At 33.3% G+C, this 12984-nt stretch overlaps 2 protein-coding genes across 2 annotated transcripts; both read right to left on the bottom strand.

The window, feature by feature from the left end:
* Positions 1-3122: 3122 nt before the first annotated feature.
* LOC133706025 (putative ubiquitin-conjugating enzyme E2 38) lies at positions 3123-4490 on the bottom strand. Its single transcript, XM_062131524.1, has one exon. It carries the CDS (start codon positions 4397-4399, stop codon positions 3248-3250), a length of 1152 nt encoding a protein of 383 aa, XP_061987508.1. The 5' UTR covers positions 4400-4490; the 3' UTR covers positions 3123-3247.
* A 3436-nt stretch (positions 4491-7926) lies between these two features.
* LOC133704659 (probable enoyl-CoA hydratase 1, peroxisomal) lies at positions 7927-9715 on the bottom strand. Its single transcript, XM_062129557.1, has 3 exons — positions 9059-9715; positions 8436-8718; positions 7927-8184 (listed from the first exon to the last, which is right to left on the bottom strand). The coding sequence occupies exons 1-3, from the start codon at positions 9466-9468 to the stop codon at positions 8080-8082; spliced, it is 798 nt and encodes a 265-aa protein (XP_061985541.1). The 5' UTR covers positions 9469-9715; the 3' UTR covers positions 7927-8079.
* Positions 9716-12984: the final 3269 nt, after the last annotated feature.

The raw sequence follows: 12984 nt of genomic DNA, 5'->3' as shown, positions 1-12984 counted from the left end.
TATTGCTAATTTTTAGAGTTCATATTTAAATCTGGACCTATAAATCACAACTTGGACTCTAAATATCATAACACATTTAATGTTGAGTCTAATCTTTATATTTTGCATCATCATTCAATTTTAGTTATTTTCTTTTGAGAAAGAGATAAAAAAAAATTATTACCTTAAAAAAATCTATTATAAATTTTAAAGTTGAAATATTTATAAATAAAATAAAAATAAATATTCAATTCACAATATTTGAACTGCGCATATAAATTGGATCGGCTCAATCAGGTTTCAAGATTTTTAGTTTACCACCCAACTTGCTATGTTCATTTTCTAGATTTTTTATTTATTATTATTTATAATATCTACAGTATCCTAACTTTAACAAATTAATCTGATAAAGTAATATAAGCCAAACTATTGAATCTTCTCTCTCCTTGCCCCCCTTCTAAATTCAAAATAAATATTAAATAGGCGTGATTTTAGGCCCCCGTTGTACCGTTTGAACGTGCAAAGTCATTTCTTTACGCGTTAATACGAGTTAATATTCAACCTAATTAATTAATCCCTACACTGTAAACAACAATTAACTATTCCCTTGATCACTATCCTTAATTTTATATTGTTTTATACCATAATTTTCTTATGTGATAATTACATTTGACCATATCAAATATCTCTTTTTTATTGTTTCTATTTTCTAACAAAGGAAAAAAAAAACGAATAAATTGGAAAGATATGTAGATATGGTTAAAAAAAAAACTTAGATTATAAATGGATCAAGAGAAATATGAGATCGTAAATTTATTTTTCTATCCTTTTGATTTTACAGTAAGAAATATCTCTAGATTAACTTGTAAATCGATTAAAATCAGTTTTTTTCTATAAATAATTTAAGAAACGTGTTCCTGTATTGATTGTATTTTAAAAAAATTAAATCCAGTGTACTGCGAAAGAGCTAGGGCCAGAGCAAATATTTTGTGATTGAAACCACACAAACTAATTTAATAGTTTTGTTGTGCTACAAGTGAGTTATGATCAACCCAATAATTAACATCAAACTTGAATCACTCGATCAGTTCCGCATAGACCAACCGAGCTATTACTGTCTGCGTGGTTTTGGTTTAATCGTATTTTTTTAAAAAATATTTTTAAAATATTTTAATATATTAATATCAAAAATAAAATTTTAATAATAATATAAAATATTATTTTAATACACCTTCTATTAAAAAAAACAACACTTTGACCTAAGTAAATCCAAAGTCTGGAGCCCTCAAACCGACTTATCAAGCCTTTGCGATTTTAAACCAATCAAAAAGCACCGTACGGTAAATGGATAAAGCAAATGAGAGGACGAATATACTCCTTATCACAATCTCAAGATAATATACACTCTTTATTGACTTTCCTGTTTGACTGTGGTCCTGGGCCCAAAATTTGCCGAGGATTTTCTTGACCCGCATAATCAGTCGAATATTTTATAGCTGGTGATCGTGCTTCAATATGGTAACTGTAGGATTGTGATCATAACGACCGATAGATCGAAAAATCAATGTCTGATTAACCTCAAATTAATGGTTGTGATTGGGCAGCACACCAACCACAGATGCTAATTATCCTCTAAAACCAGTCACATGCTAGTTCAGCTCCCTAAAAGAGACTAGTCGACTTCGTTGCATATTGATTCAACCCGTAAAAAAGCCAGGGTTTGATTTTCGAGATTCATGGAAACTCCACATCCCATGGCTTACGAGGTATCTGGTATTGTTTTTTTATTTTTTGTGAAACTAAGAACCTAGAAATTGATTATCACTGTATTTTTTTTTAAGAAACGGTTTATTTTTCAAAAAAGGCACATGAAAAGAAATTAAACTAATTATATTTAATTTAAAAAATATAAAAAAATATTTTTAGTTAAAATACAAAACTAATAATAGTAAGAAATTGTGATATTATAAACCATAAGAAATATAATTCAACTAATCAAACAATGAGTTTGTTTCTTATAGATAGCTAGTTCGAGTTCTATAAATTTCAGGATCGCTAGAGACTTACATGATTGTTAATACAAGCTTATCTGAATACCCACATTCATCTAAAAAATAATATTGTGATATTATGATTGTAATATTATAATTTTGATGATAATGCTCATAATATTGAATATAATTCTAGTAATAAAGATAAGAAATCAACAATGAATGTTATTTTATTAATAATCATTGACATCAAGTGATGATGGTATAGTAAAATTAAATATAATGAAATGGAGATTTTTTTTTTAAATACGTCTGCAAATATTACAAAGTCAATAATAATGATGATGATAATATTAAAATAGAAGATGGTAATAAAAAGAAGACAATGAAAGTGAGCAATGTGATACTGTTAATGGTATCATGACAGGAAAAATAATTATTAGTATTATTATACACACTACCATATAACATCAACTAATAATAGCATAATTGAACCATCTAGGTGGTGACCTAGTGGTAAGAGCTTGGGACTGAGGGGTTTGCTTCCTCTTAGGTCTCAGGTTCAAACCCTATGGCTGCTCATATGATAGGTTCAAACCCTATGGCTGCTCATATGATGGCCGCTAGAGGCTTACATGGTCGTTAACTTCAGGGCCCGTGGGATTAGTCGAGGTACGCGCAAGCTGGCCCGGACACCCACGATAAAAAAAAAAATAATAGCATAATTGAAAATCATACTCTGCTTGGAAGTGAAATTTAACTTAATTTTTATTTAAATTTGATTTATTTATTTTAAATTAACTTTTTTAATATGTTTAAATTATTTTAATATGCTAATATTAAAAATAATTTTTTTTTAAAAAAATTATTTTAATATATTCTCAAAAACAAATACCTTAAAAAACAAACTTCATCACCTAAAAAAAACAACAACGTAACAAACTTCCGACATATCATACCCTTTACTAACAACCAGATTCAAGCTCTAATCTCTCTCTCTCTCTCTCTCTCTCTATATATATATATATATATATAAAGCTATCAATATATTTCCTACTACGCTGCTAATGACAATGAATTCATCTGAACTTCTTTGGCTTTGTACCTATAAAAAGAGAGTCTAGCATCCAATAAGATGGAATCGTTCATTAGCAGTACAGGATTCAAAACTTGATATTAGCGATAACAGTATTGAATGGTCATGATCATCATCGTAAAAGATTCTAAAAACAAGTTCTAAAAGTACCTTGATAAATCAACAAATCAAGAATCCTCCGTCAAAAACCCTTCTTTTTGACCCCGCTTTTGCCACTCTTATTCATCTTCTTTAACCCCAAAACTCTCTTTAATTTCGCAAACACCGTCCTTGCAAATCCACTCTTCTTACTTTGAATCACTGCTTTCCCCTTAAACGACCTCGTTTTCATCTCGACCGGCTGCACCGACGGCTCCACAAAATTCCCCAAAGACGCTCCATTTCTCTTGAAACCCAAAAGCAATTCTGGATATAATTGACCCATCAACCCTTTAAATTTATCCGAGACATCAACAGTTGATGAATTACCACTTGAACATGACCCGTCATTTCTATAATACCCAACTCTAGTTTGACCATTAATATAAGCATTACAAGCTGATAATATAACACTTGCCTTCTCTCTAAAATGGCTAGCAACAAAACCCTCGAAATTCTTTGGCGGCCTACGTAATAAAAACAACATCGTCTTGCAAGACAAGAAAAAAACATTCTCACTATAAGCATTTGATTTCTTCTCCCATATGGCCCGACCCGGTAACACCCCATTACCCGGTTCGTTGTAATATGGTTTCTCATTCAAAACAAGGGCTTGGATGGAGACCAGAACTTGAAGTACTGTGGATTCGCTGGAGTTCCATTTCTCACTTTTTCTACCGGGCCAAGTGTTCAGTAAACTTAAACACACCCGCCCATTTGCATATAAATTCGGGTTGATTCGTAACCCGAATGATCTGTAATAAACCAGAGGGGGGCGGGCTGGGTAATCTGGTGGGAAAGCAATGTCAAAGAAATAAAGTCCATCATGGTATGGTGTACCTGCGACTCCTATGATTACTGCTCTTAAGAGATCGATACGATTCTCGTGCGCACGAACGTAGATTGAATCAGGGAGGTGTTTTTCGAGGATTTTCCATTCTTGCATGATCTTCTTGTAGACCCCACTTGAGATATTTGTTAAAGAATCTCCTCCACCGTCTTTGGTTTTTTTGCTGCTGCTGCTGCTGCTGCTGCTGTCGTTGTCGATGTTGTTTACGAGATAGTGGTGATCTGACGAGTCAGATACGACGTCGAATTGATGGAAAATGTCGATTTCTTGGATCTCACCCTCAGTGGTGGTGGTGGTTTGCTGTTGCTGTTGCTGGGGTTTTGGTAAGGGCAAAGAGAGTGCCATTTTGGTAGAGAAATAGAGAGGCTCTTGTTTTTTATTGTTTGGAATTTGGGGAGTTCTCAGGATGAAGTCTCTCTCGTAGAATAGAACCAACTAATTGTACTGCTAGTAGTTTCTATTGATGGGAATTAGTGGGTCCATGATGTGATTTGGAATTTCTCGGTAATTTGAGCATCATCGGAAGGAAAGTTGAATTTGCGGGCCATATAGTGAGGGTTATATGCCCTTGAATGATGAAAAAAAAAATTCATTGAATTAAGTTTTGATTTCCTAGGTAATGTTATGTTTGTTTCTTGAAAATGTTATGTTTGTTTGTTGAAAAGTAATTTTTAAAAAATTATTTTTAAATTATTTTTATATTTGTTTGTTATTAAAAAGGTTGATCAATAGAAAATATTTTTCAATTAAAAAAAATTTGACTTGATTTCTAGAAAAGTATTTTTCTAAAAAATTTAAGCAGAAAACACTTTCCGGAAGTTGTGAAAAATTTAGAAATGTCATATTATTTGTTGATTATATCAAATTTAATCCTCAAACTCTTGATTGTTATATATATTTTGTTTTGAATATTTATTTTTCAATTTCATCTCTTAAAATTTAATTTTTTTATTAACTTTGGTTCTCATTTTTATAATTGTTATTTGCTTTTTCCTTATCATTTTTTTATTGAAATTTTTTATCTATCAAATTTGATTCTCATTCTTTTGATTGTTACTTATTTTATTTGAAATAATTTATGAAATGTTAATTATTATTATTTTAATTTCTTCATCTTTTTTTTATTTTTTAGATTTGATCTCTATTATTTTGATTATTATTTATTTTATTTGAAATAATTTATGAAATTATATTTTTTTTTCAATTGTATTCTCATTTAACTTTTTAATTTGTAAAATTTGTTTCTCATTATTTTAATAAACTTAAGAAAAATAAAATATTAATAAGTTATTTTCCAGACCCATTTTCCATGACATAATAAAATACTGGAAATTATTTTCCAACTTATTTTTCATTACATTACCAAACATCAGAAAATAATTCACTTCAAAAAAAAAACTACTTTCCAGCAAACAAACGGTGTCTAAGTTGGTGTTTGGTAAGAAGTTGATACAGCTTTCCTTCCAAGTTTCTAGGAAATTTTACAACTTCCCCTTTTACTTCTATCAGAGATATTTTGAATTCACATAATATTGACCTTATATAGACAAAGCTCTTTTTGTTTTGTAATCATGAGTGTCCAGACCAGTTTATGCGTATTTCAGCTAATACTTCAAGACTCTAAAATTAACAATCATGTAAATTTTTAATAGTCTTGAGATTTATAATACTTGAACTGATAATTTTTTAGAAGCAACCTGAACCATTAATAAACTACACCTTGTATATTTATATAAATAAAGCTCTTGAGAATACAAGACTTGACTCGACACCCAAGTCTGCTTTAATTTCTGGGAACATCCAAATTTCCCAGAAGGTTCATAGAATAATTTTATTTTATATATTTTGCAAAATGATGTGATTGTGACATTTTGTTGAACTTACCAAACAATTGTATGATCATCATTCATCACTTGTAACTTACCATGTGGTGGGGTTAATGAAAAAAGAGCAATATTCTGTTTATAATACTTTAGGATTGGATTTCACACAGGATTCAAAGAGAGCCCTCCTCCACTATGAGGGTGGAAACGTTAAAAAACGCCCAACTTATGTAAGAAAATTGCTTCTTTACAAAATCAAGTATATCAGGATTAAAGTGTTGTTTTGGACTTCTGAGAAAAAATAATTAATTTTTTGCCAAAGAAACTTCAAAGATCAAGGGCAAATTAAAAAACTACCTGAAAAATACATATTTTTTGGCGGCTGGATCGATGTTAAAATTACACCGGTGGCAATCCCTCACTCTTTCCCTTTAATTATTTTCTTCTTAAATTCTAAATAATTATAAATTTAGATCTGTATAATCTAAATTTCATGGTTTTATTTGGTTTTTTGTTTCTATTTCATCGAACCTCTCTCTAAAACAATATATGTCCAAATCGTCAAGCCGTTTGAAACTTACCCGACAAGGAACTTTGCTACCTCAAGACCATTATAGTTGAAATTGCCAGGGCTTCGATTGTTGGCTCCCTTGTCATTAGATCACCAACTTCCTTGAACTTTCGATGCTAGGCATGCGTCAGCGTTTATACACAGTCTTACGATTTTACGAAAGACTTGCGTTGAATATTAGTCGTCCAAACTTCGTCGATGCGCTCCTGTTTATGAGGTAGCACCCGTTCTCTTGAAGTTATAGGGTTATTTTGCAAAGTTTAATTCTTATAGAGAATTGTCTCGCGTGTCTAGGTATTTTCTACCCACCCACCAATGATACGAGTAACTTTTGGTTGAAGATCATTTGAGTTTTTCCTAAGAGTATAACACGAGTTACTTCAGAACTTATAGCACCGTAGATCACTCGACTTGCAGTCAAATTGGTCGCCTGGGGCTGGATGCTCTGGAGCAATGGAAGATGGCGCAGACGTGGCAAATGGATGGTTGCCATCTCAACACGCGTCAAAGCAATCCCAGAACAGATGTGGCGTGGTCTAAGCCTGAGGATCGAGGGTTATATCAAATGCATTGTTGACGCTGCTATCTTCCAAAACCACGCTATGGGCGCAGGTTTTATCATAAGAGATCAAAATGGTCAAGCGATTTGGTGTGGGACGTTGGCAGCTAAGGGGAAGTTTTCGTTCTTCACTGGCCGAAGCTTTGGCTGCAAAGGGAGTTCTTCAGAAAATCAGCCCCCTTAATCTTCATAATTGAGATGGATGCAAAACTCGTCGTGGACAGCATTTCAAGCACACAGAGGGACTATTCGGAATATGGTATCATCATAGAAGATTGCAGATCTCTTATCAGATGTGCCTTGAATTTTAGCACCGTTCATGTCCATAGATCAGCCAACAAGGTAGCCCCATCATCTTCCTCTTGTAACCGGTCAAGTCAAGACCTGTGGAGCCATGCTCCAGACTTTATCTGCTCTATTTTAGCTGATGAAGCTTATTAATATTAAATGACTCCTTTTTCAAAAAAAAAAAAAAAATTCCCCAACCAAGATTAAATTATCTTTCTGAATGATCTCAAAGACAACTCAGTTTTCGCATTAACGGAGTCTAAATCATCTTTCTGAATAAATCTCACAGACATCTCATGTGTGCATTTTAAAATATAATAAAATTTTACAAATAAAGATTCTAAAAATTAAATCTAAGAAATGAAAGAAGGAAACGTATCTTATTAGTCGTCAAATCATCCCGTGTTTTATTCTTTAATTTTAACATTGAAAGACATTTAACCCTGGCAATATTCTCCAACTCCAATATGAAAAACAATATTTTTATTTTAGAAATATATTAAAATAATATATATTTTTTATGTTTTAAAATCTATTTTGATATCAACACATTAAAACAATCTAAAAAAACACAAATATTATTTTAAAACTAAAAAAAGCTCAAAATTTTAAAAATACAATTAGATCGCAATGACAAGCAAGTCCAAAATATATTAATGGTTGAAAACTTGCTACTAAGTGTTGAGTGGTGAGTACATAATTTTTATTGATTTCAAATTTCCCTTCTTCAAGGAGGAAACATGTTGGTTTTCACAATATCATAACAATTCCGAGATTTAGAAATTTACAACTTTGAAGAAGGTGTCTTGAAGCTCCGACCAGCTATGAATTCCTGCATCTTCTGGAACTGGTCCTTAGTCATGCCATCATAGTAGGCGTGAGCCCTCTCCTGAAACAAACCATGAGAAAATATTTGTTAATCATAACATAGAATGTAAATCACGGTTAAAAAAAAAGCACATTCGCGCAAAACCATAACAAAGTAAGTTTGCTGAAACACGACGCTAGGTAAACACACAAGGAACCAAAAAGCAAACGAGTCTGGAAAGAACTAGGATATGCTTACAAAAATCCTGGAAAATCCCTCAACTGAGAGAAAGAAATATGTATATATGTGTGTCAAAAATTCTGGAAAACTACCTTCTCTAGAGAAAGAGCATGAGCCAGGTCCAGCTTCAGGCCATCATTTATAACAGCCTTGTATTTCAACACCATGTCTTGATTATTTTTTATAATGGCCTCTGCAACTTCTCGGGCTTTCTTCAACACTTTACCTTCTTCCACAGCATGGTTAACCAAGCCCCACCTCTCAGCTTGCTCACCAGAAATTGGCATGGCCGTTAGAGATGCTTCCCGTGCCCTGTTTGCCCCTATAACGCGTGAAAGCTTCTGCGAGAGGCCCCATGAAGGAAATATCCCAAACCTTCACAGGCAATTCAAACAATCAAATCGAGCACTAAAATCTAAAAAACTTGTCCTAGAAAGCATGGAATATTATCACATACTGAATCCAATCACAAAATTCCACCGAAAACGTAACTACTTTCACATTCCCAAAAGCATTCAATTACTGCACATTCAAGCTAAACAGATACTACTATAAACACTACGATTAGCTCTTTCGTTCAAGCCCCAAACCCTTTAAACCCCCACAAAAAAAAAAAAACACAAGCATGACCCCAATAACAAAACCATATTAATCAAAGGGTGAAACTAAAAGATAAACATACAAAAAATTTAATCAAATATAAAATACAACACACCTTGAATGTGTATCCATAAACTTAGCTCCTTTAGAAGCGATCAAAATATCACAAGCAAGTGCAATTTCAAACCCGGCGGTAACTGCAAACCCATTAATAGCTCCAATAATGGGCGTTTTGCACTGCTCCATTTGGGCAACCGGGTCGGTCTCCACGTCCTTTACATCCCCTTTAAACACCTCCTCCGCAGCAGTCAGATCCACGCCCGAACAGAAAGCCCGACCCGATCCCGTCAAAATGATGACCCGAACTGAGTCGTCCTTACCTAGGGCATTGATTTGACGGGCTAAGCGAACCATCATAGGCCTCGTCAAGGAGTTCAGCGATTTGGGACGGTTTATTGTGATCGTTGCGATGCCGTTTTGGTCTCGAGTGACCAGGATGAGGTTCTCAATTCTGGTTTGATCCATTTTCAAGTCAGAGAAGTGAACACAACTACTTTTTTCTCTTTTTTTTCCAGGTAGGTTTGATCGATTGCCTGTTTTATTTAAGGTTTTGTGCGTTATTGATTTGCGTGTAAGAAAGCTTACGGGTAGGGTTGTGGGAAGGCAACATCTGAGGTATGGGGCTCGATCTTAGGGTAGGATCAACCCGCTGACAGTGCCTTGAATTGATGGATTGTTATTTATAGCCAGTGCATGTATTTATTTTTTCCTCTTTCGATTAAGTCATACGATTTATACACCCGCTGCGGCTCTGCCTAACTTTCTCCTTTTAATCTGAACATTCTCAACAGAATTTAACAATTTAAAAATACCCCTCTGTTAATATTCATCTTATCTTTAAAAATATGTTCTTATTAGTTTTATTTTCAAATGATATAATTTATTAATTGGAGCATTCTATAAATATTAAATTTACTATTTAAGGACATAGTTTTTATTGAAAAAACAGTGCACTTTTAATGATTAAATATACATGAAAAGATTTGATAAAAAAATTAAAATTTAAAGAATAAATGATTGGAAAAAAAAAACTGTTTAGAGTCAAAACTTTCATTTTTCTCCAATAGCAGAATCGTTGTCGGTGACCATGTTAAGCGAATTTCCTTTAAAAAGAGAGAGTCCAAAATACAACCATCAGCCTGATTGTCCATTTCTGCATTAGATTAAGAAAAAAGGAAAATCAATAAGAACAAAATTCCTGGTATAATTTTTCCAAGCGAATCAATATAAAAGTAAAAGAAACGGGTGGGTGAGATCAGTTGTTCTCTTCTGAATTATTAGCGTCCTTTTGGTAGACGAGGATGTGTTTTGGCCAACCATAATTTATATAGTTATTTGGTCAAAGAAGTTAATGTCTGATTTAGATACGAATTCCATTAAAAATTGAGTTCATGCCGCAGGTTACTAAAGCTAAAAATTATTATTTTTCATCATTTTTTTGCTAGCATTCTGCACCCCTTATCTTCTTAAAACTAAAAATATCATCCGTGTAGAGTTTATTTTAGAGAGCGTGTGAAAGTGATTAGGAGTAAAGAGAAAAAATTAGATGGTCTTGCAATTAAAATTTGACATGTGGCAAAATAATCATGCGAAACACCACTTTTTTTCAGCGGCATTTTACATGACTTTCGTGCAGTTCAGTTTTGTAACGTGAATAATAAGTGCAGAGTGAATTAATTTACTAAATTCACTCTGCACTCATTCTTCACATTACAAAACTGAACTGCAGAGTAAATTAAACTCTGCATACAAAAATAAAAAAATTTATTTTTATTTATTTTAATTGTATTTTATTTGAAAAATTAATGTTTAATATTATGGTGTAGCATTTACAGAATTTGATCGTAATTCTAATTTTGTTCATGATGATATTTTACCTGATTTTGTTGCACGTTCAAAAAACCATGAAAACTGTAGTGATGGAATTGTAGATGATTCAATGAAAAAATAAAAAATATTTTATATAAAGTATTATTTTTATTTCATGTTGTAATAACAGTAGTTAAATCTACAATTTTTAAATTAAAAATCATCAATATTAATATATATATATTTTTAGTTATTTTATAATCTCAATTTATTTTTTATTCAACTTTAATTTTAACCATAGTTTTAACCAAATATATATAAATATCAAATCAACCTCAATTAAAAATATTTTTTATAATTTTTTTTTTAAAAATTATAATTATAAAAGCTATCACAATAACAAATACATAACCCTGACTGCGGAGATACAAAGTTTGGAAGGATATCCTGGAAGGATGGATTTCGGAGGTTTTTGAAATATTTTGTTTTACTAGGTTTGGCCCCTTTGGGAGTGATTCAAAAGGCCTTGGCTATTCTTCCTAATAGGTTTCTAATAAAAAAAGAAGAAAAGAAAATCAGATGCAGGAAGATTATGAGATTATTGGAGGCAAGAGTAATTGCACTGGTTTCAAAAATCTAGAGTCGAGTGGATTTGTTTAGGGGATAAGAATTCTAGATTTTTTCATGACACCATCATGATTTGTGGAAAGAGAAACCGTGTTGGATCCCTGTGCAATGATAAGGGAAATGGGGTTTCGACTTTCGAATACTACTAGTATTCAGCGTACAGTATGAAATCTTTATAAGGTTTTATTTTCGAAGGAGGTGGTGGCTCGACCACCTTCTTTTCCTACTAGAGGCGCTTTTCCTTCAGCGGATGCTGTTATGTCCAGTTTGAGTAGTCCAGTTGTGCATGATGACGCCCAAAGTGCTTTATTTGATATGGGTGCTCATAAAGCTGCAGGTCCTGATGGCTTCCATGCTTATTTCTTCCAAGCTCAATGGAAGGTAGGAGGTACTGTTGAAATTGTTCAAAATGTTTTCCGGGGAAAGAAAGATATTTCTCGGGTTAATGAGACTTCTCTTACTCTAATTCCAAAAGTACAGAGGCCAGTGTATGTTGCTCAATCTCGCCAAATTGGTTTATGCAATGTGACTTGTAAAATTGACAACCAAAACATTGGTAAATAAGATGAAGTTGCTCCTTCCTTCCATTATTAGTCCGCGGCAAAATTGTTTCATGCTGGGTAGACGAATTAATGATAATGTCATTGTGGCTCAGAAGGTTATCCGTTCTATGCATAAATTACGCAGGAGGAAGGGATTCATGGCTATAAAGGTGGATTTAGAGAAGGCCCGTGACTGTTTAAGCTGGAATTTCGTTCAGGATAGCGGTGGAAGATGTAGGTTTCCCTCCTGAATTCGTTGGGATAGGAACACCAGCAAAAGACCGTACAATTCAGTACGATATTTTCAGATCTTTAACCAAAGCCTCTCTTGTGTACAATTAGATGGCCATCATGCATCTCCTGCCACAATAGATAGGTTAAAATGCAACCAGATCTTTGGGGCTAGAAATTATAGCGCAACACCAGCATATAATCAGCCCAGAGCATCACATCCTAGTGTCAGTGAAACTCTCTCTCTCTCTCTCCCCCCCACCCTGTATTCATGGCATCCTCATGCTAGTTTTCACATACCACTGAGTCTTTCCTTAATTGGATCTCAATCAATCATGTGCATCCAAATTAATACATTCATCAGATTTTTTTTCTGTACACATTATTTGGACTTGAACTTAAAATAATAGTAGTTGTCTGTGCTATATGCATCACAACTAGTGGCCACTCGGTTGCTCATAAAGTTGAGCATCAATTCCATTTATCAAGAATACCTTCCATGAATAAACTCTCACTGGTCATTACTCACTGCTAAGCACTCGCTAGTATACTGCTCCCATACTGTAGGCGGCTGCTCTGATCAGGTTGGTTAAGGGTTACATGGATGGTTCTTCTTGAGTCTTTTTCATTGGGGAGAGAGCTCCAGTTACTACCGTGAACTACAGGTCACATTAAAGGGCTTGCAGAATTTCCCTTGGCAGAGGATTAATTAATGCCAGCAATCAAGTTAGATGCAGCAAAAAAAATTGATTTCTCTGCTGTTTCAGCCTGT

The sequence above is a fragment of the Populus nigra genome, chromosome 10 (assembly GCF_951802175.1).
Source record: "Populus nigra chromosome 10, ddPopNigr1.1, whole genome shotgun sequence".
Taxonomy (NCBI): domain Eukaryota; kingdom Viridiplantae; phylum Streptophyta; class Magnoliopsida; order Malpighiales; family Salicaceae; genus Populus; species Populus nigra.
The sequence above is the reverse complement of the archived record's forward strand: the minus strand, read 5'-3'. Positions and strand labels throughout refer to the sequence as shown.